This window comes from Lissotriton helveticus, chromosome 4_1 (genome assembly GCF_964261635.1).
Source record: "Lissotriton helveticus chromosome 4_1, aLisHel1.1, whole genome shotgun sequence".
Lineage (NCBI taxonomy): Eukaryota > Metazoa > Chordata > Amphibia > Caudata > Salamandridae > Lissotriton > Lissotriton helveticus.
Genome location: NC_136063.1, coordinates 1,878,974,615 through 1,879,001,590, shown reverse-complemented (window position 1 = coordinate 1,879,001,590; position 26,976 = coordinate 1,878,974,615). Strand labels below are relative to the sequence as shown.

At 48.4% G+C, this 26,976-nt stretch overlaps 1 protein-coding gene across 1 annotated transcript in view; it reads left to right on the top strand.

Annotated features, from left to right (window-relative positions):
• LRCH2 (leucine rich repeats and calponin homology domain containing 2) overlaps positions 1-26,976 on the top strand; it is a 973,671-nt gene that overhangs the window by 586,199 nt on the left and 360,496 nt on the right. The window contains exon 13 of the mRNA XM_078688532.1: positions 10,221-10,269. Coding sequence (XP_078544658.1) covers positions 10,221-10,269 — 49 coding nt within the window. The remainder of the gene's footprint in view (positions 1-10,220; positions 10,270-26,976) is intronic.

The following is a 26,976-nucleotide window of genomic DNA, read 5'->3' as shown; positions in this document are numbered from 1 at the left end:
GTTGGCGAAAGGAAAGCGAGTGAACGTGTACACTGACAGCCAATACGCCTTTGGCGTGGCTCACAGTTTTGGGAGATTGTGGCGTGAACGTGGGTTCCTGACGTCGCATGGTGCAAAGATACAACATGGTCAGCTAGTTAATGAGCTCCTCGAGTCACTGACGTTGCCACTACAAGTTGCAATTGTAAAATGCAGTGCCCACAGAAAAATTCAAGACGATGTTGGCTGCGGGAATGCATTTGCAGACGAGGTTGCGAAAGAGACTGCAAGGAACACAATGAGTCGGATGTATGTTGTAGGTCCTGCTAGATGGATTACTGATGTGGGGATGTGTGAGGACACCATTGAAAGCGTGAAAACTATACAAGCTGAGGCCACTGAGAAAGAGGTGAATGAATGGAGAGAAAACAAGGGTAGATTAGATGCGAATGGTTGTTGGGTCGAATTGTCGGAACACCAGCGATGGCTATTACCTAACGCATATGTACTTGCAGTAGTAACAATGGCCCATGGAATTGCACACATCAGTACGAAAGGAATCTGTAAACTATAGGCCCCAGTATGGCAGAACAGTAATATCCCAAAATGTGCAGAGAATGTGGTCAGAAACTGTATGGTATGTTTGAAGCACAATCCCGGTAGGGGAACCCCAACTCCAGCTGGTCATTTTGCGCCTCCAACGTATCTGTTCGAGGTTTTGCAGCTCGATTTCATCCACATGGAGAGGTGCAACAATCTGAAGTATGTGCTCGTTGTTGTTTGCGCTTTCTCCAGGTGGGTGGAAGCGTACCCCCTTAAGGACAACACCGCCTTGTCAACTGCCAAAGCCCTTGTCAAGGAATTCTTCCCTAGATTCGGTATGCCTAGAATCGTTTGGAGTGATAATGGAAGTGAATTCGTGGGACGTGTGATGAGGAGAGTGTGTGAGTGTCTAGGCATACACCAGAAATTCCACGCTGCAAATCACCCCCAATCAGCTGGATTAGTGGAGTGCTACAATGGCACGTTAAAACTCAAATTAGCCAAGATCCAAGCCAGTACAGGTCTTAAATGGCCTGACGCCTTGCCTCTAGCACTCCTGTCGACCAGAATGACCGTCCATTCCAGATTAGGACTTAGCCCCCATGAAATAGTGTTTGGCCGCCCAGCCAACGCCTGGGGCGTGCCCAGGCCAAGGAAACTCAGCGAAATAGAGCACCCCGTACTGCTTGACTATTTGTGCGAATTAACAACTAAATTGCGTATTTTACACCAACAGGTTCACAGTTCCTCTCCGCCAGCCTCTGATGATCCAGGTCACTCCATTGAACCCGGCACTTGGGTGCTGGTGCAGAATTTTCAGCGCACGAACAACGAACAGCCCAGGTGGACCGGACCATACCTTGTCCTTCTTTCCACGAGATCGGCTGTACGGGTGGAAGGAAAGAAGAACTGGATCCACGGGACCCATTGTAAACGGGTCCCTCTGCCCCTTCCCTACGACCGGTGGGTCAAGGAAGGAATTGCCGACTCCGAGACAGAGTCCATACCTCGCTTCATCCCTTTCAGCGATGCACGTTTGAAAGGAACTGGTACCGGAAAGGAGAGTGATTATATTTTACAAGGACTTGTGCCGCCGTCAATGCAGTTGGACACTACAGAACCTGAGACATTGTTTGAAGACCACACCGTACCTGGGAAACAACGATATAATCTAAGGTCGAGACAAAGAGACTAATAAAGAAAGAAAGAAAAACAAGAGCAAATTAATGCGACCCCCCAAGAACTATTTTTGATTTTCCAGCTCTCTCGCCCAGGGAACTTGCTCATTTTTGGTTTTCGAACCGCCATCCGGTTCTGCTGCTAGGGTCGCGGTTGAAGTCTGGGGAGTGCAGCTGGGGACGTTTAGGTCTACGGTTCTGGTTGGTCCAAGGGAGTTACCCCGGACTGAACAGAGCGCATTCCCTGGCAGAATCAATCTACCACCGCGGGCAGCAACTAGAGGATGGGGTTTCCGAGGGTTGAGAGACCTGCCAGATTCACAAACTTTGAAAGACAATTATGCACAGTACTGGCCAGAAAAAGGTTTTTGATAATATGTATTTTAATGTTGTGCAGCATAACGATGTTCTTGATTGGCTATACTCTATTCACATTTCAAGTTACCTTTGCAAATGACACTCGGCCAACACCTCCTCCTACTATCTCTCCACACTCCTTTCACCCTCTACCTGAACACGAGTCTGCCAGAAGACTCGAATTTATAAATAACTCATTCATCCAACTCCTACACCAACACCAGTCCATAATGAACACATCGAACTGTTGGATATGCGGACTCATGCCGCACACAACTGATAAGGGTATCCCATACTTCATCCTGCCATTCAGTTATTATGGTACTCTGTGGGCTTTTCAGACGATGTTCCTGTTCGCCCTAGAACCATACCCGCCCCGTTCCACTGAGAGCGATTCCAGCAACAAGGCACTAGTGGCAGGGATAAGAAATATGAGTAGGGATATTGACACATATCGAGTGATTCCCAAAGATGAACTCACTCCATACAGTCGCTGGAACGTAACCAAATATGGAGTTTCCTTGAGTAAGGGCCAGACAGCAAAGAAATCCCGCCCAGTTTGGATAGTGCCACACCGAGGTCACTTATGTCTGCAAGGTATCGGCAGGGATCCCAAAGCACAATTGGGAAAGAGCATATGCACGGAAACATATGTATTCGCTTCCCGAACTTCCCCTCTATTCTTGGCAGCTAAAGGTACATATTTTGTCTGCCATGACCAAGCCTATACATGGTTGCCCCCTGACTTCTCGGGCACGTGTTTTATCTCATTTCTGCTGCCACCCACCTATACGGCCAGGGCAGATTACCATCGGACCAGAACAGCTAGGGGTGTCGTGAGTAAAGACGAAACTGCGGGTCAGGAATTAGCCGACTTCGCAAAGGGTTTTCTGCCATTTTGGGGGCCTATGGTGAACAGCAGGAACATTCGCCAGTTATCGAGGATAGTTGAATCCGCCGTGACCGAGACGGCCGGAGCCCTCGGCAACTTAACATCTGAGCTTCAGTCGGATCGACTTATGACCCTTCAGAACCGGGTTGCCCTAGATATCATACTTGCAGACCGTGGTGGTGTATGTAGAGTGATCCAATCCAGTTGCTGCATTTTCATCCCTGATAATGCACCGACAGTGTACCAGGCCATCTCTAAGCTACACGAAATATCTGGTTCCCTTCACGTAGAAAAAGGGGATTGGTCCCTGCTAGGGTGGTTCTGGGAACTAATCACTGCCTGGGGATGGAAAACACTGATCTTCGTTGGAATGATCTTAGCGCTTCTGTTTATGTTCTGCCTGTGTGTACAGTGTGCTCCTGCACTATGTGGCCTCTGCGCTACCCCATGTGTAAGGAAGCCTGTGTCCAGGGATGAACTGAGCAACAGAATGATGCTACAGCAGCATCTCCACGAATACCTTCATACCGATTTGGACTCAGATTAACATGAGTTATTGCCTTATATAAGGGCAAAAGGAGGGTCTGTGGTTCTGAAATTCTGGACCCTGCTGTTATTGCGGTATCGAGATCCAATACCCGTGCCACAAAATATCAACGTACCAGGACGAATTTGGTGTCGACGGACCGATAATGATTAGGACATCATCCCTATGCATTTGCGTCATGATTGAGGGATGCCAACCCCCCTAAACCATAGTTTCCGTTCCGACCCCTTAGACTCCATTTTGTAAAACGGCATCCATCTTGCGTCTTGCCCTCATGATAAGTCAATTGAGTAAGGTCGAGCTTGATCTAAAAGGACACGTCCACCTTCTCTGACTCCCCCCTGACCTGTCCCAACTGACTCCATTGCCTCCAGCCAAACCTGTTTGGGCAGCTCCTCACCCAGTGGCCAAATAAGATAGCATCAATACATAACATGCCACAAACCATTCACTACGTACAGAACATGTTTTCATCACACACACTCCTGTCCATGTTCCTTGTTTATGGCCAGTTTTATGACTAGGAGGTGCCCTGCTTTATTGAGGTTTCATCGATATCTGATGGGAGTTCCGGGCCTTGCCGGGTAATCTATCACGAACTGGACGTCTAAAATATGGGTTGGCCTACATGACTTCGCTCTTTGTATTATTGTAGAAATATGTGTATAACCATATCGTAAACTTAAGAATTCATGCCTGCAGCTATTATTTCTGTATATAAGGAGAAAGCTGGTTCTGTAAAAACGAACAGTCTCCTGAGAAATACACGCCCCGGGTTGTCGTGTTTCTAGGACACATGTTACTTGGTAGCTGCCAATAAAACTCGATCTGACTTCAGCTAGAAGACTTTGTGTTTCTGTGGTCCGGAACAGGGAGAACTCAGAGGTCTTCGGGTGTTATCCCCTGGCACCACCGGGTTCCTAAAAACCCGTTACCTCAGGCCCCCAGGCCCTTGAAGGTCGCAATCGCCCCTAGCTTTGATGGCAAGTGCTGGGGGTGCAGTCCTGATTTGTGCGGCGGGCTCACTGGCTCCCCCAATGTCTGTTGGTTTCGGGAAAATTGCAGTAGCAGCAGGGGCCGCCCCACTACAAAGTTGGAGGCCCCCGGGGCTCAGCATAGGTGTCCCCGCACCACACGCAGCGTGATGCAGGCTTTCCTCTGCGTTGTAGCGCGGTGGAGGCGTGGCGGCCTCTGGAGAAAAAATGGCACCCTCCGTGCATCATCTCCAGGGATCTGGCTGCACTGGTCACCATTGTTCGGGTTGCAGCGGGCTCCAATTGCTGTTACCTGGTGCCAGTTGACACCAGGAGCCCCCGTAATCAACAACTGGTGCCCCTTAGCAGTAGGAAATTGGTCGATGGGCCGCAGGAGGACGGAGAGCGAGAGAAGCACGTCTTACTCCATTGCCTCCCTGGCCACGCACCCGAGCAGAGTCCTTTCCACACAATTGAACGTGAATTTGATGCAGCTTACATTGCTATGCTTACCCGCGACTGCTCTCCTGCAAGAAGCATGTCTCACAAGGATAAACATAACCTAATTATGTATTTGTCATTTTTACTAGTGGCTTGTAAGTAGTAGGCCCACAGTTGTGTACACACACACACGCACACACACACGCACACACACACACTCACACTCGCACACTCACACACACAGACACACACAGACACACACAGACAGACACAGACAGACACACACACACACACTTTCACACACTCTCACTCTATGCATTAAATTACACATATATGCATCATGGAAGATGGAAATGTTTTTGGTGACAACGCCGTCAAGTTTTCTTTGGAAAGGATTCCTATGGGGGCCTCCGCTCTGTCCCTAGGTTTGCCGCATATCGGGGCTTCCACCTTTATCAGTGGGCCTGGGCTGTCCCTGCCCAGGAGCAGTGTGACATTGTAATTACCAGATTTAAATTTTCCTCTTCACTTTTTCCTTTCCAGGAACTGAGCCAATCACTGATAATTTCTAATAATTGCTCCTTGTGTTTGGGGAGGCCTTTGTTCTCTCTCCTGGAATAATATGTTAATTTAAGTTTGTTGGGATCCTCCAAAACAAACTTGGCATATATGTTTTACCTCAGTTCTTCAGATTTCCATCAAACCTTACTTATCTATCTATGACTTATCACTAATATTATAAGGCCTACCGTAGGTCAACACATAGTCTTCCAGAGTTCTTTCTGCTCCAGGCTACCTGGGTGAAACTAATGGGCTGCGCATGACAGTAGTCTCATGCGTGCAGCCCACACACACAGTGTCTTCATGTGTAACCAGCCCATTACCCCTTTCCCTAGCTGTGTTGCAGTGGCCTTACGATAAAAGGCAGACACTGGTTGTAAATATGCTCAGACCAATTACTGTGAAGTTATTATCAGTGAGACTCTGACAATGAGACTCATACGCAGTAGACCTCCATTAATAGGACAGCCATAAGCAAAAATCCAGGGGGACTAAATGGGCAGAATTCATGGCTGCATGGCTGAATCCCTGTAAAGTTGACTTGCCCCACTCATTAATGGTGATGGATTGGCAGAAAAGTGAGAGCTCCTTAGCTACAGGGCTTTCCTCAACAGAAGTGTATTTTTACACGCAAGGTGATGCTGGGAGGATATTGCTGCCTATGATCTTACTTCCAGAGTGGGAAAGTAAAACTGGTATTGTAAACACTGATAGTGCGGAAACTTTTTAAGGCTAGGATTAGGGTCACCTGCTAGTGGCATGTCTGCTCTCATTTTAAAAGCTATCTAATCTCATCTAGTCGAATTGTATAGCACATGGCTACCTGGAGTCTTCCCAGTGTTGATTCAAACCAGCAGGTCAAAAAGATCAGCCTGGCTAGGAGCTCAGGGAGAAAAGATTAGAAAATAGCCATGCCTTCAGAGCTTTGCTGAAGACAAGTTCGGAATCTAGTTGCCGCTGTTTGAGTGGCAGGGAGTTACAGAGTGTAGATGCCAGGAGCGACCAATCATCTACATCTACGAATTCTGGGTGTCCTTGCGAGAGAGGAAGCTGTGGACCTTAAAGATCTGCCAGGGTTATTTGGTTCGACAATGGCATGAATAATTTGAGGCCCTTTCCTGTGAAGGGCCCTGAAAGTAATTCACAGAAATTGAAATTGGACTCGTTGCTTCATGGTTAACCAATGAAGGTCTACCAAGGCCCTCTTAGTGGATAGGAGGTGCGTGGGATTTTGAGGAGGAAACAGGCAACTGCATTTTGAATAGTTTGTAGCCTTTTCTTGACATAGCATGGGGACCTTAAATATAGGGAATTCCCGTAATCCAGCTGAGAGATAATCAGGGCTTGGATAATGAGTCTCTGTACCCGGGGGTGGGGACAGAAGATCTAACAATTTCCTTAGAAGTCTAAGGATACCGAAATATTTTGCAGCTCGTGAGTTTTCCTGTATTTCATTGAACGCCTGTTGCGTAACCAGATACCCAGACCTTTTATTTTGTTTTACGCGCATGGAGTGGCTCCTAGCATTCCGGTCAGGGTAGAGGCTTCCTCTTGGCTTATTGTTTTCCTAACAACATAAGCTCTGTTTTGTCCCTGTTCAGTTTGAGTGAGCAGTTGGCCATCCAGTAGGCCATATCTTTAAGGCAGGGGACAAGTTGGTTACAGTTAGAGCCTTGTTCTCGAGTGATAGATACAACTAAATGTGTATCGTCAGCATACAAAACTATAGTCAAGCCAAAAGACTGAACTTGCTTTGCTAAAGGGAGCAAGTAAAGATTAAAAAGAGTGAGACTTAATGTGGAACTCTGGGGTACTTCACATTTCAGCGACAAGGTATCAGAGAAATATGCTTGGTCCCACACCTGAAATGTTCTGCCTTAGAGGAAGGACTTGAGCCAGTTCAGCGCACAGTCACCTATCCCTACCTCCATGAGCCTTGTGACAAGTGTTGTATTGTCCACTGTGTTAAAGGCCGCAATGAGGTCCAGGAGAATAATCGCTGCTGAGCCGTCCTGATCAAGAAGTTGTCTGAGGTCTTCAGTTGCGGCTAGCAGTCTAAATGCCTTTTGACTGTAGTGAAGAAGATAGATCGATTCTGAAAATACATGGAGAAGTTTGGATATACTTGGCGACGAGGAGATGGACCTGTAGTTTCCCAGACATGAGGGGTCAAGTTTTGTTTTTTTCAGCAGGGGTTTTACCACTGCGATTTCCATTGTTGGGGAACTATGCCAGAGGAAAATGACCGGGTCAGTAGTTCTAATAGAACTTGAAAAATTATCTCTGGGTATTGTGCTAGGTTATGGAGGGAGGCCGGGTCAAGTGAAGATCCTGACTTCACTTGGCTCAGTAAGGTAAAATTTGATTGTGAGAGATCGGGGAAAGGCCCAGAGTTTTGACAAATTAGTGGGGAGGAACCTGCATGGGGCACAAATTCCTTAAGTTGCTTGGAAATGACGAATACATGTCTATGATTTTTTTAGAGATGAAAGAGGCTAACTCACTGCAACAGGCAATTGAGGGTTCAAGGTTTGTGCGGTCAGATCTCACCTCCACTAATGATTTAAGAATTATGAATATTTCCCTAAATGAGTTTGATTAATTCACCGTTTTAGTGGAATAATACGTTGCTTGGGCTTTTCTAATCTTGCAGTGGTAGAGCCTTATTGCTTCCTGGTATTCTAGCCTATTTGCTTTGTCGTAGTGCCTCCTCTATTTACTTTCTAATTTCTTACAATATTTCTTCAGTAGTAACAGGGTCGGGGAGAACCATGGTGACTGTTTCGATTTCTGTGGGGCCATGCAAGTCTTTACTGGAATGACTATGTCTAGCGATTATTAATCCAGTTAAAAAGCCTGGAATTAGCCCCAAAGATGAGATCCCCTATGTCCAACTTAGTTTGGCTAACATTGTCACTCCAAAGATCTTTAGCTAATTTAAACCAACAGCGATTCTTTGTCTTAGGCAGAGGAGGGGCATAGGGCGAGGAAGGGGGTGGAAGATGATAGGGATCAAGTAATGACCAGACGATAGCTGATGAACTTGAAGGCCAGGTGAATTACTAAAAACCAAATCAATGGTATATCCTTTGTCGTGGGTGAGACCCTTGACCTTTTGTTCAAGTTGTAGACAAGTATGGTCTTGGAAGAGACGATTGGCTGCCCTGGCTATGCTATCCTTGTCATGAATGTTGAAATCTCCTAGTAGAGTAAAGATGATCTTGTTTAAGGCCAAGTCAGCAACTGCCTCTGAAAGTGTGTTGAGTAGGACCAGGAGGCCTCTAGGGAAGAACTCCAGAGAAGGTAAAAGTAGGGTTAAGGAAGATAACAAAAGAGAGACTTTCCCATTCAAGGAGGGTGGAGGGGGTGAAAACGACATTCAAACTGTCTTTGAGAATGGTGGTGATGCCTCGCCTCCTTTGTTTACTCTATCTTGCCGAATAATGTGATATACTGAAGGAAGGCCCTGGACCACATCTGGTTCAAAGCCTTTGTGTAGCCAGCTACCTGTCAGAAACAAGATATGAGGACTATTGTCCTGTGTTAGGGAACAAATGTCCTTTTTGTGGCAGGCCAATGACCTATAGTTCATAAGAAAGAGGCGTAATGTGTCCTCTTTATTTCTTTTAGACTGAGGAAGGTAGGCTGAAAATGGAAGGAGCAGGTTGTACAATAAAAGCTTGGATCTGTCGAGTCAAGAGCAGGTGTGCATGCAGCTGTGCTCTACAATAACCTGCAGGTTATGCACCTTTTTGGCTGAATAAGTGATACAATTTTTAGTTGGGGGGGGGGGCGGCAGGGGTCCTGGCCCCTGGACGCAGACGGGCTTGCCTTTGGCACGCCAGCTGTGTGCGTCTGCTCCACAGTCGTGCTTTTATGGGCAAAGAAAAAATAAGCTGAAGCGCGTCATTTATGGCCTCTCTAGCGAGGCCTGAAGTGCTAGTGTTTCTCCTAGTTTCTCTGTGACCCGCCGATAACACACAGAATGTAAAACTTCACCACACAGACAAAATTCACAATAATATCCTTAACATTATTAAAAATGTTATGAGACTTTTTTTAAATTCCCCCAATTCGAGCAGCGTGCCAGCAGTGGTCTGAACCGGAGGGTCCGTGGCTTAACTGCGCCTCCACGCCACAATGGTGCTTTTATGGGCAGAGAAAAAATAAGCTAGAGCGCCTACCTCAATGCGTCCCTAGCAAGGACTTAAGCGCCAGAATACTTCTCCTTGCTCTCCCGGGGCTCTCCGATAACAAACAGATTGTAACACTTCACCGCACGGTCAAAAGTCACAATATTTCACAAAAGCTGCGTGTTTCAGCTATTGAAATACATAGGTCAGCCTTCAGACGACAGCTTGGTGAGTAGTACGCACTGAAGCACCAGAAATCTCACAGGGGTCATCGTCAGGCTGATGGAACTGCTATGTACTTACATGTTTCGATTTTCAGATGGGGAAGAGCTTTTAAACAGTGCATACACCCGGCAGTCCACATCACGTTACTGTTTAAAACCCTGCCTTCCGTGTACCCATTTTGCTGCTTCTACAGGAGTGTGTTACTTTGCTAGTGGTGATCGTGGGTGTAAGATTAGTTAGTGATATGTAACAGGAATACAATTTGTTTGTAATTTACTATAGAATGTATCTATACAAACTTGTCTTTAACTTTTTACATGGTGTTTCAGAATTATAGTAGAAACAGAAACGTTCCCTTGAATAATTGGCAGCTGTTCTTTTCTTTTTAAGCATCGTGTCCGATGACTCCAACTCACCATTGTCTCCGTACAGCTGGCAGGTAAGTTAAGGACAAATTGGCTGATTTTGATGGTGCATTCAATGTCGTATGTAAAGCAAAAATGGGTTAAACTATTAAAGTCACATTGTCAAATCAGCACTGCTGCACCAAACATCTCCCAGCGGTATTGGTACCCCAACGTTGTAGGCCATGACACTGAAGCAAAACTACATTTATCAGATTACTTCATATTGGCCTCAACAGTACAAAAGATAACGTAGGTTTCATGCAGGCTGATACTGTGTAGCGTAGCCTGTCTGACCCTATTATTTTCCATCTTAAACAGCCGTTTTCTGAACACTGAACCTCTGATAGCCTCAAGTCTTCCCGCTCAAGAATTGGTTGCTTAGTTTCAAGCTGAAGCAAGCCAGCTATTCGAGTTTAAGATAGATCGTGCAGCATACCGGTTTTCACTAGGAAAACAGCAACTCCGCTTTTCCCTATCACCACTTTGCCTGGGAATGAAAAATAGTGCTAGGCTGAAGGCTACTTTTCACACTGTTATGGGGGTCGCCCCTGACAGATGCTAGTTGGTGCTCCAACCCGGCGTGACCCTTGGCTTGATAGTCCTAGCATGAAGTTCCTCTAACCTATGCCCCCCAACCTGGTTGTTTATAGTATTTGGCTGCCGATTTTATCTTATGTTTAAAAAAATAAAACAGTACCTGCAGCCGCTAAAGTATAAACGATATTAAAGCAAACATTGCTAAAAATGTGTCATCTTGATTCTATGTCAGGATCGGCGGCAAGGTTATGCTTTCCTTCGTCGATTTAATCTGTAACATATTAAACACAACAGCCATTTAAAACCTCAAAAAACTACTTTTTCCATTAACACCAGGGAAAAAATACAGATTTATAAGTCCTTTCACAGTCTGTGCTGACAGGCCGCAACATAGTTGTTAGACCTGGCACCTTGGCGTGGGTTTCCCTTCCACTTTTTGCTGTTGTGCCTCAAATGTTTTGCTGGTGTCTGCGACTCAGGGCACTGCGCCACGGCCAACCCGTGCCGCAGTGCAAGTGCTCCCTACTGTAAAGTGTACATATGATTGATGTCCATGATTGGTTCATTGGATTTACTGTTAGTCCCTAGTAAAGTGCACCAGGAGTGCCAGGGCTTGTGAATGCCAACACTGCTCGTGGGCCTGCAGCGCTGGTTGCGCCACCCACAGAAGCAGCCTTAAAATGTGTCTAGGGTCTGCCATTGCAGAACCTGCGTGCAGTCTGGTACTGTCACCCTGGCTGGGCAAGTGCACACACTTGCCAGCCCCTAAACCTTCCCTTAACCTTCATATTAGTCACCCCTATGGTAGGCCAGAGGGCAGGGTGCATTGTAAGTGTAAGGTAGAACATGCCCTGATGTGTGTGGCATGTTCTAATAGTGAATTACTGCCAAAGTCGTTTTTCACTATTGTAAGGCTACCTGTTCCCTTCTAGGCCAGATGGGCTGCTGGAATTATTACACTCTATAATCCCAGCAGGCTCAGGGAACATGGTAGAAATTCATGTTTAGTATGCCTGAACTCAGAATAATAAAATACTTCTTTTAGTAAAGTTTATTTTAATATCCTGTGTTTGCAAATGCTACTTTTAGAAAGTTAGCATTTGCTTGCCTAACCATTTCAGCCCGCCTCTGCTTGGATGTGGATCTGACTGTCTGGTGTGTGTGAGTGACAGGGCTGGGAGTTGACAGGTAGTGATTAGCAGGAGGACCCCTTAATGGGTGGTGGGAGTTTCCCCTGAATGATGCATCAGGCTGTGCCCCTGCCACCACAATGCTGGCTCCGCCCTCCTGGGGAGCGACTGATGACTCAGCCTGCACCTGGCCCAGGAAGGACCGAAGCTTGTCAACAAAGTACTCAGGCCACTCCTGCCCTCTCAATGCCGGCTCCACCCCCCTGGGGAGCGGCTGATGTGCCTGCCCTCACACTGAATGCAGAAGCCAGAAGTACCCACAACAAGTGCTCAGAGACTGGAGCAGTTATGCAGAGGCCCCCCTGGCTTGCTAGAACAAAAGAAACTGGGTATAAAAGTAGGAGCCCTGCTCCTTGTAAATTAGATCCTGTTTGTGCTACAGAAGAAACTCTGCCCGAAGAGAAGGACCTGGAAGGACAAGGAGGAGTGCTGTCTCTGGCCTGTGTCTGGTGCCTTGCTGCCAAAGGAGAGGAAAGAAAAGACTACCAAAGACTTTTGCTTATTTGAACTTTGTGCCAAACTCTGCTGGAAGATCTCCAAGGGCTTGCCTGTGAACTTGCCCCCTGACCAGCGCCCCAGGAACAGTGGGCGCTACCCCTCTGAAGAAAAGCTGCTGCTGGCGTGTGCTGTGTGTCTCTACAGCACCAAGGAAAGGAGAGTTGAGAGCGCTGCGCCTGCCGCCACGCTCTCTGACAATTTGTGCAGCTGTGCTCCTTCCCCGACCCCCGTGACTGTGGCCTGTTCGTGTGCCAGCCGCAAAGTAAGGATCAGCCCCGCGCTGGTTCGAGCGCCGTGACTGTCCGCGCTGAGCCGCCCTTGCAACGGAAAGGGAGGACCTGCCCGGTCCAAGCATCGCCGCCTGTGTGACCCCCGAGGTACAGGCTGCCCCGCAAAGACCGGCACTGCCAAGATTGTGCCCCTCGTGACTTGGGCGCTGAGACCCCCTGGCCCCCGCAGCTGGAAGTGACTCGCTGCTGAGCCGTGCCTGAATTGTGCCCCGCGCTCCGTGGAGTGCACCCCCCTCAGCCCCGCCTGCCTGCAGCTTTCCCCTTCAGTGCGAGTGAACCGGACTCCGGAGAATCCTGCCCCGCATCTGCACCGTCAGCCCGGGTGCCCTGTGACCTGCGCTGAGACTCGCAGGCCGCCGCACCCTCCAGGAAGACAACGCGACGTGGGACAGATCCCCGGACAGCCGTCCGCTCCAAGACCTACAAGAAAACCAAGGTACTGTGTTCTTTGTCCTTGCGGTGCGAGCATCCTACGTCCTGAGCTCGCACCGCGCTACCTGCCTCCCAGCGTGAGCCGCCCCTGAAACCAAGGCTCGCACTGTGCCGGGTCCGCGAGGCCCACGCGGGAAGCGTGAGCTTTAGCCGGCCGGGCCCGTTCTCCTCTCTGAAGCGAGCGGAGACAGCGGAACGCGCATTGAGGCGCTACAAGACACTGAACCTTGCTGGAACCTGGGCAGAAGGCCCAAAAGATTGCTTATTGCTAAGAAAGAACTGTGGCAACTGGAACCTAAGTAAACTGGAACCGCTATTGAAAGTTTGACAACTGTATTTACAAGCCTGCTTGAGATTTATATAAAGAACATATATTTTCACAAATACAGTTTGGTGTCATTGTGTGGTGGGTTGGTGGTGATGGTGTAATATTGCAAATGTTTAACCCTACATGCCCCAGAGATTAGCCTAAGACTGCTTAAGCCACACTACCTAGAGGGTAAGCAGAGGTTGTCTTGAAGGTAACCCTCAGCCCTGACGGGGAAGAGAGAGGCCCTGTTTGTCGCCAGTGCTGCACTGCGCCAACCAGAGACTCCCCCTTCCTACATTGGACGCAGCGGTGAGGATTCGCGAATTTACATTTGCAGTGTTTTACCTTAGCTACTGACCATTGCATAGTGATTACAGTCCAGTAACTTAGCCACAGACTTTTGGATTTTTTAATTTTGCTAAAGAAGAAGATCCCTAGTGTTGCAAACATGCCTGGCACAAACAGCATTGATGGAGGAGAGTCCATAGCCTCTAGTGCGCAGGGGCTGGAATGGGATGCATCAAAGCTGGATGACTACACAAAGAAGCAGTTGAGTTATTTTTGCAGGAAACTCAAGGTTCCACACGCAGGATGCAGAAACAAACCTGAGTTCTACAAGGCCATGAGAGCCTGGCTTGAATCTAGGAAGACACCTGAGGATCAGGATGCACCTGTGGATCCTGTGAGTCTGGAAAAACCAGACAGCGTTCTTAGCTTTGGCAGAGGCCTGTCGCCAGAGGAGCTGGCAGACAGACAGGCAACCAGGGATCATGAGATAAAGATGGCAGAATTGAAGTTGAAGGGCCAAATGGAGCTTGAAAGCAAAAAAATGGCTCTGGAAGAAAGAAAACTCCAGTTGGAGTATGATGTGAAAATGAGGGAGATGAGTCTAAAAGAGAAAACCTTGGATCATCCTCCCTCTGGTGGCAGCACAACGCCGGTGCAGGTAGAGTCAAGAGTGCACATCCCCAAAGATGTAGTTAAAGAGTTCTTTAAGGGGGATGACATAGGACAGTGGTTTAGGGCATATGAGGTAGCCATGCTTTCCCACCGGGTCCCTGAGAAGGATTGGGGAGCGGGGTTATGGGGAAGGTTCCTTAGCGAAGGGCGGGACACCCTGCTAGATTTGCCCTCTGAAGACCAGAGATCCTATCCCCATATGAAAGAAGCTTTAATGACCAGGTATGGGCTTACCCCTGAAATGTATAGACAGAAGTTTAGGGGGTGTAATAAGCGGCCTGGGAATACGTATGTGGAGTTTGTGACTTTTTTTTGCAGAGCACTGGATGGTTGGGTGAAGGGTAACAAAGTGAATGATTTTCAAGGTCTCTTTGATTTAATTGCATGGGAGCACTTGTCTGATCAATGTTTTCCTGAGTTACGCCAGCACCTGATTGATAGCAAGTTGTCCAACCCGAGGAAACTTGCTGAGGAGGCGGACCGCTGGCTCAGCACCAGGGTCCACAAGGGTCCAGTGGGAGACTCCGCCAAGGGTGGGCAGGGTCCCCAGCAGAAGAGTGGGGGGGACAAGGGAAAACAGAAAGGGTTCCAAAAAGGCCCCCAAAGTAATCCCCAAGGGGACCAGCAGAAAGGTTCTCAGCCTCCCCCACCCCCTAAGCAGAATGGGGCCCCGACAGGTCGACCTGTTCCAAAGGGGCCCTTCAATTGTTACAAATGTGGTGACCCGGGGCACATAGCCAGTGACCCCAAGTGTCGCCTGTTTGGAAAACCAGCACCCACTGGTGCTCCGCCCCGACAAGTGACCAGTGTTCACTTAGGAGAAGAAGTGATGGTCCCGGGGGGTGGAGATCCTGTTCAGATGACCCTAGTCTCACTAGGAGACAGTGAGATGGTCCCTACAAGCTACCTGCCCTCTAACACTAAAAAATATGGGCAGGTGGTTACCATCAATGGTAAGAAAGCTGAGGCTCTTAGAGACACAGGAGCCAGTGTGACTGCAGTGAGGCATCACCTGGTGTCTCAAGAGCAGGTTGTACCCCATGCCTACTGTAGGGTTGTCAACGCTGACAATTCAGAGAGTCAGTGTCCGATGGCTCAAGTTCCCTTCGAGTGGGGGGGGGTCTCTGGTACTCTGCAGGTCTGTGTGAGGAAAGCCATGCCTGTTGACTGTTTGCTAGGGAATGACTTGGAGGACTCCCCTTGGGAAAAGGTGGAGAAAACGACTCACCTGAAGATGGTGGGTCTACCTGACTGGGCGTGCGTGACCACCCGGTCAATGGCAGCCAGTAGGGGTGATCAAGAGGTCCTGGGGCCTGACGGAGAGGCCCAGGAACCGGCCTTAGGGAGAAGGCGCAGGGTGCGCGGGAAACCGGCCCCTGAAGTTCCCACGGTCCAGGAGGAAGCAGACCTTGAGGGGGATGCCCTGGAGCCTACTGGGGAACAGATTGCCGAACTGGGGGACCTGCCTGAGCTGACCCATTGGCAGCAAGAAGGAGGCCCCTCCAGGGAGGAATTCTGCAGGGAGCAGAAGGAATGCCCTTCTCTCGTGGGTATGCGGCAGCAGGCTGCAGACCAGGCCAATGGTGTTCAGGCCAAAACACATTATGTGTACTGGGAGAATGACCTCCTGTATTCAGAGCCTAAGGCTGCTGAACCTGGGTCAGCCCGTGTGCTGGTGGTACCCCAGAAGTTCAGAGCCTTCCTACTGGGACTGGCTCATGATGTGCCTTTAGCAGGACATTTGGGGATGGACAAGACCTATGACAGGCTTGTCACCCACTTCTACTGGCCCCAAATGCACAAGAGCTCAGATGCTCATTGTAGGACCTGTCCAACTTGCCAGGCAAGTGGGAAGAGCGGAGGGAAGAACAAGGCTCCCCTCCAACCCTTCCCTGTGGTCAGTACGCCATTCCAACGAGTGGGTATTGATATTGTTGGGCCTCTGGACCCCAAGACAGCCATGGGCAACAGGTTCATCCTGGTCTTGGTGGATCATGCCACCCGGTACCCTGAAGCCATCCCTCTGAGGACAGTGACGGCCCCCGTGGTGGGGCGTGCACTAATGGGAATTTTCTCCAGAGTGGGGTTCCCTCTAGAGGTGGTGAGCGACAGGGGGACCAACTTTATATCCAAGTATATGAAGTCCCTTTGGCAAGAGTGTGGTGTAACCTACAAGTTCACCACCCCTTACCATCCCCAAGGAAATGGGTTGGTTGAAAGATTCAACCGAACCCTGAAGGGCATGATCATGGGCCTGGAAGGTCCAATGAGGCGTAAGTGGGACGTCCTCTTACCATGCCTGCTCTTTGCATACCGCGAGGTGCCACAGAAGTCTCTAGGGTTCAGCCCCTTTGAGCTGCTGTATGGCCACCCCGTGAGAGGACCACTGAGTTTGGTAAAGGAAGGCTGGGAGCAATCTCCCAGGAAACCTCCCCAGAATGTATATAGCTACATGCTGGCCTTCAGAAACCAAACCAGGCGCTTCAGACAACTTGCTGAGGCAAATCTGGAAGCTAGCCAGGAGGAGATGAAGCGGTGGTACGACCAGAATGCCACTCTGGTAGAGCTTCAGCCTGGACAAGAGGTGTATGTCTTGGCCCCAGTGGAACCCTGTGCACTTCAGGATAAGTGGACAGGCCCATTTGAGGTTGTGGAGCGCAAGAGCTCAGTGACATACTTGGTGGACATGAAGACGCCCAGGAATCCTTTAAGGGTCTTACATGTCAACCGCCTCAAGCCCCACTTGAAAAGGTCCGAAGTGGGCATGCTGTTGGCCACTGATGATGGAATGGAAGAGGAGTCTGAGCCTCTTCCTGACCTCTTAGTGGCCTGTGAGAAGGATGGGTCAGTGGATGGAGTTAACCTCTCACCCACCCTGACCCCTGAGCAACAGGAAGACTGCCGCCAGTTGCTGGGGCAGTTTCCAGACCTGTTCTCCCTGGTTCCTAGTGTCACAGATTGGTGCGTCCATGATGTGGACACAGGAGACAGCTTACCTGTGAAGCATAAGGCTTACAGGGTAACTGACAGGGTCCGGGCCTGCATCAAGGAGGAGGTCTCCAAGATGCTTGCTCTTAGGGTGGTTGAGTCTTCCAGCAGTCCTTGGTCCAGCCCCGTGGTCTTGGTCCCAAAGGCTGCTGCGCCGGGAGCCACACCTGAACTCCGGTTCTGTGTGGACTACAGAGGACTCAATTCAGTCACCAAGACTGACGCACACCCTATCCCCAGAGCTGATGAGCTCATTGATCGGCTAGGGGCTGCCCGGTTCCTCAGCACGTTTGATTTAACGTCTGGGTACTGGCAGATCGCCTTGACCGATGGGGCAAAAGAGAGGTCAGCATTCTCCACACCAGATGGGCATTTCCAGTTCCGGGTTATGCCATTTGGGATGAAGAATGCCCCTGCCACCTTTCAGAGGTTGGTCAACCAGGTGTTGGTTGGGCTGGATGAGTTCAGTGCCGCCTACCTGGATGACATCGCAGTGTTCAGTGGCACCTGGCCAGAACACCTGCGGCACCTCTGGGAAGTGTTGATGGCGCTGCGCAAGGCAGGCCTCACAATCAAGGCAAGCAAGTGCCAGATTGGGCAGGGTTCAGTGGTGTACTTGGGACACCAAGTGGGGAGTGGCAAGGTGGCACCCTTGCAACCCAAAATTGAGACCATCCTGGCTTGGGAACCCCCCAAGACCCAGACTGCAGTGAGAGCCTTCCTGGGGCTCACTGGGTATTACAGGAGGTTTGTCAAGGGCTATGGCACTATTGTGACCCCCTTGACAGAGCTGACTTCTAAGAAGCAGCCCAGGAATGTGATTTGGACTGACACCTGTCAGAAGGCTTTTGACACCCTGAAGACTGCCATGTGCACGGCGCCCGTGCTCCTGGCTCCTGATTTCTCCAAGGAATTCATAGTGCAAACAGACGCTTCAGAGCATGGTGTGGGGGCTGTTCTCTCACAGATGACTGAGGAGGGCTGGGACCAACCCGTAGCCTTCATCAGTAGGAGGTTACTTCCACGGGAAAGTAGGTGGAGTGCAATAGAGCGGGAAGCATTTGCTGTGGTCTGGGCGCTGAAGAAGCTAAGACCCTACTTGTTTGGGTCTCACTTCCGGGTTCAGACGGACCACAGGCCCCTCAGATGGTTGATGCAAATGAGGGGTGAGAACCCAAAACTGTTGAGGTGGTCCATCTCCCTACAGGGTATGGACTTCACGGTGGAACACCGCCCTGGCACAGATCACGCCAACGCTGATGGTCTGTCCAGATTTTTCCGCCTTAGTGATGAGGAACTCCCTGGGGAAGGGTAGTTCTCCCCACATTTCAGCTGGAGGGGACACGTGTTAGACCTGGCACCTTGGCGTGGGTTTCCCTTCCACTTTTTGCTGTTGTGCCTCAAATGTTTTGCTGGTGTCTGCGACTCAGGGCACTGCGCCACGGCCAACCCGTGCCGCAGTGCAAGTGCTCCCTACTGTAAAGTGTACATATGATTGATGTCCATGATTGGTTCATTGGATTTACTGTTAGTCCCTAGTAAAGTGCACCAGGAGTGCCAGGGCTTGTGAATGCCAACACTGCTCGTGGGCCTGCAGCGCTGGTTGCGCCACCCACAGAAGCAGCCTTAAAATGTGTCTAGGGTCTGCCATTGCAGAACCTGCGTGCAGTCTGGTACTGTCACCCTGGCTGGGCAAGTGCACACACTTGCCAGCCCCTAAACCTTCCCTTAACCTTCATATTAGTCACCCCTATGGTAGGCCAGAGGGCAGGGTGCATTGTAAGTGTAAGGTAGAACATGCCCTGATGTGTGTGGCATGTTCTAATAGTGAATTACTGCCAAAGTCGTTTTTCACTATTGTAAGGCTACCTGTTCCCTTCTAGGCCAGATGGGCTGCTGGAATTATTACACTCTATAATCCCAGCAGGCTCAGGGAACATGGTAGAAATTCATGTTTAGTATGCCTGAACTCAGAATAATAAAATACTTCTTTTAGTAAAGTTTATTTTAATATCCTGTGTTTGCAAATGCTACTTTTAGAAAGTTAGCATTTGCTTGCCTAACCATTTCAGCCCGCCTCTGCTTGGATGTGGATCTGACTGTCTGGTGTGTGTGAGTGACAGGGCTGGGAGTTGACAGGTAGTGATTAGCAGGAGGACCCCTTAATGGGTGGTGGGAGTTTCCCCTGAATGATGCATCAGGCTGTGCCCCTGCCACCACAATGCTGGCTCCGCCCTCCTGGGGAGCGACTGATGACTCAGCCTGCACCTGGCCCAGGAAGGACCGAAGCTTGTCAACAAAGTACTCAGGCCACTCCTGCCCTCTCAATGCCGGCTCCACCCCCCTGGGGAGCGGCTGATGTGCCTGCCCTCACACTGAATGCAGAAGCCAGAAGTACCCACAACAAGTGCTCAGAGACTGGAGCAGTTATGCAGAGGCCCCCCTGGCTTGCTAGAACAAAAGAAACTGGGTATAAAAGTAGGAGCCCTGCTCCTTGTAAATTAGATCCTGTTTGTGCTACAGAAGAAACTCTGCCCGAAGAGAAGGACCTGGAAGGACAAGGAGGAGTGCTGTCTCTGGCCTGTGTCTGGTGCCTTGCTGCCAAAGGAGAGGAAAGAAAAGACTACCAAAGACTTTTGCTTATTTGAACTTTGTGCCAAACTCTGCTGGAAGATCTCCAAGGGCTTGCCTGTGAACTTGCCCCCTGACCAGCGCCCCAGGAACAGTGGGCGCTACCCCTCTGAAGAAAAGCTGCTGCTGGCGTGTGCTGTGTGTCTCTACAGCACCAAGGAAAGGAGAGTTGAGAGCGCTGCGCCTGCCGCCACGCTCTCTGACAATTTGTGCAGCTGTGCTCCTTCCCCGACCCCCGTGACTGTGGCCTGTTCGTGTGCCAGCCGCAAAGTAAGGATCAGCCCCGCGCTGGTTCGAGCGCCGTGACTGTCCGCGCTGAGCCGCCCTTGCAACGGAAAGGGAGGACCTGCCCGGTCCAAGCATCGCCGCCTGTGTGACCCCCGAGGTACAGGCTGCCCCGCAAAGACCGGCACTGCCAAGATTGTGCCCCTCGTGACTTGGGCGCTGAGACCCCCTGGCCCCCGCAGCTGGAAGTGACTCGCTGCTGAGCCGTGCCTGAATTGTGCCCCGCGCTCCGTGGAGTGCACCCCCCTCAGCCCCGCCTGCCTGCAGCTTTCCCCTTCAGTGCGAGTGAACCGGACTCCGGAGAATCCTGCCCCGCATCTGCACCGTCAGCCCGGGTGCCCTGTGACCTGCGCTGAGACTCGCAGGCCGCCGCACCCTCCAGGAAGACAACGCGACGTGGGACAGATCCCCGGACAGCCGTCCGCTCCAAGACCTACAAGAAAACCAAGGTACTGTGTTCTTTGTCCTTGCGGTGCGAGCATCCTACGTCCTGAGCTCGCACCGCGCTACCTGCCTCCCAGCGTGAGCCGCCCCTGAAACCAAGGCTCGCACTGTGCCGGGTCCGCGAGGCCCACGCGGGAAGCGTGAGCTTTAGCCGGCCGGGCCCGTTCTCCTCTCTGAAGCGAGCGGAGACAGCGGAACGCGCATTGAGGCGCTACAAGACACTGAACCTTGCTGGAACCTGGGCAGAAGGCCCAAAAGATTGCTTATTGCTAAGAAAGAACTGTGGCAACTGGAACCTAAGTAAACTGGAACCGCTATTGAAAGTTTGACAACTGTATTTACAAGCCTGCTTGAGATTTATATAAAGAACATATATTTTCACAAATACAGTTTGGTGTCATTGTGTGGTGGGTTGGTGGTGATGGTGTAATATTGCAAATGTTTAACCCTACATGCCCCAGAGATTAGCCTAAGACTGCTTAAGCCACACTACCTAGAGGGTAAGCAGAGGTTGTCTTGAAGGTAACCCTCAGCCCTGACGGGGAAGAGAGAGGCCCTGTTTGTCGCCAGTGCTGCACTGCGCCAACCAGAGACTGCCCCTTCCTACAATAGTCCTCTGTCGCTGCTTATTGCCCCTCTTTCTTCGCTGCCAGTGAAGTAGTCTTTTATTCTCTCCTTAGTTGTCTACCAGTATTTGGCGCTTTCTGTGCATTTGTAGGTAGGTTCTTATCCACTGTACTCGTGCTGCCCTCTTGTATGTTATTGCCACTTGTTGCCTGCCTCGATAGTGTTTTTCAAGCTTAGCGCTGCCTTTTCTTCAGGGTATTGTGTGTCTCCTATATGTTGGCTTGCATTTTGTTGTAATCTTCCTTTTACTTACTACACTCTCCTTTCTATAGTTCTCTGCCTACCTGCTCAGCTAGTGATGAGGTTATGTAGAATGTTAGAGTAGGTTTGTATGAGTGGGTGTGAGTTGATCTGGATGGCTGAGCAGCCAGGAGGCTGCTCCTGGTGGGGCAACTACTGGGGTATTTATAATAACTTAAAGAGCACTTAATGAACTTATCATCTTCCTGTAACTTAAGAATAAATATACTTGAGTATCTACAAGACCCAGACTACGCATCATCCTTCATTACAATACTGGCGACGAGTTGGAGAACCTACACATTCAATGGGCTTGTACATATGAAAAAGAAGAAGCACAAACAAAGAAGAAACTGAAACTGAAGAAACATTAGAAAAAGAAGAAGCACACATAAGAGAAGCAAACTGGCTATTCACATGCCCCACCAGTGACCAAAGACCGGTCGGCCCCAACGTGGATGTGCCAGTGCTTGTTGGACTTTGGGTGAGTTTTCCCCAAATATGTGATTTTACTAATTGAAACTGCTAGTCTGGCGTGAATATTCCCTAATGTGATCGGACTACCTGCAAACTTTGATGTTCAATTAATATATGAAGAAACTGAATAGTAAAGCGCAACATCGTTTTTAGAAAGACTTAAACTGCAGCAAATGGAAATAACACACAGCAACTTAAGAGCAGCGCATGAAGTGAATAATTCCATGTGTACAACACGTCGTGCTGTATGAACTATCTTCATTTACTGGCGCAGAGATTTTAGGTTTAAGAAACGCTTACAGCGTGTGTTGGCTATTAAGGGACTTAAGTAACTTCTGTGCACTAACTGGCGACAGCGAGATTCACCGCATTTGCTGACTGACTGGTGACAGCGAGATTTCAACGACTTCTCCGCTTTTGCTGACAATAGCGGGGCATTTCTCTTTGTCGACTCACCGTCTGACTTCTGCACATTTGCTGGCTACAGCGAGTCATTTCTCTTCGTTAACTCACCAGTGACAGTTGGTCTCAGGAGCTCCTTCCAGTTCGCCTGCGTACCTTGAATTGATGACGTCTTTGGTATCCGATGAGGTATTGGTGAAGGTCTCCTGTGATGTTGAATCTCCGTAGAGCTACCTCCGTCATGTTCTGCGTCGTAGTGTGGCCAAATTCCATTAGAAATAGACGCTGAACGACGCTGTGGCGGCCATCTTAGCTCTTTGGGAAGAATCCCTTTGTAGTACAGAGAACCATGACGTTAGCATTGGAGTTTGAAGATCGCGATGTTCTTGTATTTCATTTTGCTTCACGAATTCAACATAGTCACTTTTCAATTTGATTTACCTGCTTGCATGAACTCTGGATTTCGACGGTTTCCACCTTGTAGGTCAAAACTTTATATAGTGTAAATTCGAGTTGGTGGTACTGCCTATGACACTATTCTTTACATATACTGGATTTAATCTACACCATTTGGTCTATGGATGAATGATTAGAGACTAGACTTTCGGGTGAGGTATCGCTCATCTCCACATGGACTGGACTTTCGGGTGAGGTTTCGCTCATCTACCTAGACTACGGTGACCACGTTTATTGTTTTAGTTTGTTGTGTTAGATTACCTTAAGTTTTTACATCTGCATTTTCACAACATTGTATAAGGGGCATGTTACTGTTGTTGGTTTGTTTGTAACCTTGAAGTGTATTTTGCTGGAATTGTGTTGTTTTGCGGAGGACGTCGCCAATCTTCCCGTATTTACAACATTCCTTACTTGAGACAGCTCACCGGATTATGAGACATTCTTATTTTGCTGGTCATTTGTAGTTTTTGTCTCTTGTTTTTTGGAGTGGTGTTGGTTAGTGTGCGTGGTGTTTCTTTTGACTCTAGTGTAGTGTTCCCTTATACAGTTGAACGTGTGTGTCAAGAGTTTAAAAGTTTCCTAAATTTAGTTTGGCGTGGATTTTTGTTTTCCTTGGATTTAGTTTCCCGAAATTTGTTTGCTTTAGGTCTAAAGAAACCTACCAAATGTTTGCCATGGGCATGGTGATTTTCATTATATTTGTTTTCCTTTGGGTGTTGAAATTCCCAAAATTTTTGTCTATCTTGGGATAGTTTTTCCCTTATTTAGCGTCCTTCGGGTGAAGGAGTACCCAGGGTAATTTGCCTTTGAGTTGATGTGACTCACTATGTACATGTTTTTATTTTGATGTACTTTTGGGTAATTGTTTTGCAATTGCAGTTGACATGGCATATTTACTTTGTCTTAAGATGACCCATGTTATGTTTGCCTTGAGTTCTAAATACTCATAGTTTAAACAGTTTTGGATTTACTGTTACCCATAATTTTTATGGTACACCGCGTGGTGTGTTGTTTTTGCAAACGCTATTTGTAGTTTTTGATTATATCTTTTTTGACTTACATTCTTTGTTTTCCTAATTTAATCAGAAAACAGGGTGTATTACATATTTTGTTATACATCCTCTTTCTACCATTTATGTGTTTTACCATGTGTGTTTTACCATCTTCATGCATTATTGAGTAAGGGGATAGGATGTGTAATATGTTTTACTTCATGGCGTTGAAAGAATGAGATATATTTTAATTCATGCATTTTCTTCCACTCTTATTTGTTGTTTCACTACACATCCTTCTAAGCTCAAACGTGTGTCTAACAGCTTCACACTTTCTGATTGTTCATTCATATTATAATGGGGGAGATGTGTTGTAATCTTCCTTTTACTTACTACACTCTCCTTTCTATAGTTCTCTGCCTACCTGCTCAGCTAGTGATGAGGTTATGTAGAATGTTAGAGTAGGTTTGTATGAGTGGGTGTGAGTTGATCTGGATGGCTGAGCAGCCAGGAGGCTGCTCCTGGTGGGGCAACTACTGGGGTATTTATAATAACTTAAAGAGCACTTAATGAACTTATCATCTTCCTGTAACTGAAGAATAAATATACTTGAGTATCTACAAGACCCAGACTACGCATCATCCTTCATTACAATACATTTGTACTAGTGTAACCTCGTTTTTAGGTCGAGCATTTGAGACCTCTTGTATATACTTTAGTATATACTTATGTGTATGTACTTTGTGGGCTCCGGAGATCAGCCCTAGGAATTGTCTGCTTCCGCTTAGGGACTTTTTTTCTGTTCAACTGCCTCTATTTAACTGTTTTGATAGAAAACGACCAGTAGAGGTCAGTAAAATACCAGAATTACTTTCTGCTGAGGGACTTTTTTTGTTCTTCTCTTTTTTCTGGCAACTGCATCTGTTTAACTTCCTTGATAGAAAACGCCCAGCAGAGGTCAGTAAAATACCAGAATCACTTTGGCATTCTCTAGATTCCTGTCCATAGAAATTGTCTTCTACGAGCACCCGTAGACAATAATATTTTTTACACATCTTGTATTTTCAGTGATATGACCACCGAAGGCCCTGATTTTATATTAAAAACAGAGCTTTGGACTATACCTTTTCCTGCTGAAAGGCAATTTTTCTCTCCATGTGTTCCCATACCTGGTGTGTCACGCAGTTTGGTGCTTACTATCCTTCCATGTTAAAGAACAGTAGATGTTTCAGCACCCAGGCTAATGTGCTGCATAGTTAAGTATATATAAGGTCCCAAAGGCGAGACCAATTGCATTGCACAGGCTTGTTTCCACAGGTTGCCTGTTCAGCTCTAACTTGAATTGCCTAGGTTGTTACATATTTGTTATGCTGTATTTCCCTGACCTAGGAATTAGTTTATCCATACATTCAGGGGGTCCTTGTTACCTATAAATACAGCTCTAACCTGTCACATAATGCAGTGAGCGTCCATGACGTTATGGCTGCGTCCATAACTAAAAACAATAAAATATATCAGTCTCAATAGTAGACAAACGTAAAAATATAAGAGGCTTAAAGAGGAATGTTGTAAATGACATTGTGTTGTCCATATATACACCACCCCAGCCCATTTACATAAATTCCTTTCAATCTGCGCTAATGGCCCGGATCTGGAGAGCTGCCTTAGTTATTTTTTCACCAACTCTTTTTGGGCTTTTTGGGTAACGTTTTTTGAGCATCGCTCCCAGAGTAAGTGGGTATGTCCCCTGCAAAACCTTCAGGATTCAAACTTTGCCGGAATTGTCATAGGAAGATGTCTGTGCCTGAACCCCACTTGGTTTGTCTCTGGTGTCTGGGGTTGGGTCACGACCAATGTTCCCTCTAATTTATTTCCTCTGTGTGCGGCAGTGTAAGGTCTATGTGCGCTGCAACCAAGGCTGTGTGCGCCAGTCCCCCGACCGCGTGTGTGGGTGCAGCTCAAAATATCACTCCAAACTTTTGCTTAAAAAAGTGAAAAGACTGGGCATTTTCTCACATACAGTTCCATGTGAACGGTGTTAAGGCAGGTTTGAAGCCGTCCCACATAGCAATTTAAAACCTTGGCAGCTATGTTGCTGCATTTATTTTCTTAATATAGCTGGGCTGCGGGATGATTGTGTGCATTTGTAAAAGTTTTCATCCTAATTTCAGCTCATGACGGATGCTGCGATTAACATGTAAACTTTAACAAATGCTGTCTTTGAGCAGGATTTTTTTTTATAATAACTTAATTATTATGATTTTATTTTTCACAGTTTCAGGGCTGGGTTAGGGTAGGGCTGAATCAGGCATTAGACTAACGCATTTTAATGCTAGTGCCCGCATCACCGCATTAAAATACATTAGTCATGCATTCTAACGCCCCCTGACAATACTGCAATTGAGGCCCACTGCCAATGAGGCAACAGTGTGTGACATTGATCCACATTCAGTCCATCACTTGTTGTTTTTGCAATTGCCGCCCTAAGTGCGCTGGGGATGCCCAGACGTGGGTCCCAGGCACTCCACACCACTTGGAGTCAAGCTAGCCGGGCTGAAGAGAGGTGTTACCTCGAGTCCGGTCCTCGGATGCTTGATTCCGTTCTGGGAAGGACATGGCTTTTGTAGTTCGGACTGGACTGTTCCCATGGGGCAACAGGGTCAGAGCTGATTTGCATATCGCCATTGTCTAACCCAGGGTGGTGTGGAGTGCAAAAAAACGATGGATTTGGGCCCAGATCTTTTGACTGGGGGAGTGTGTGACATTGATCCACATTCAGTCCATCACTTGTTGTTTTTGCAATTGCCGCCCTAAGTGCGCTGGGGATGCCCAGACGTGGGTCCCAGGCACTCCACACCACTTGGAGTCAAGCTAGCCGGGCTGAAGAGAGGTGTTACCTCGAAACCGGTCCGGTCCTCGGATGCTTGATTCCGTTCTGGGAAGGACATGGCTTTTGTAGTTCGGACTGGACTGTTCCCAT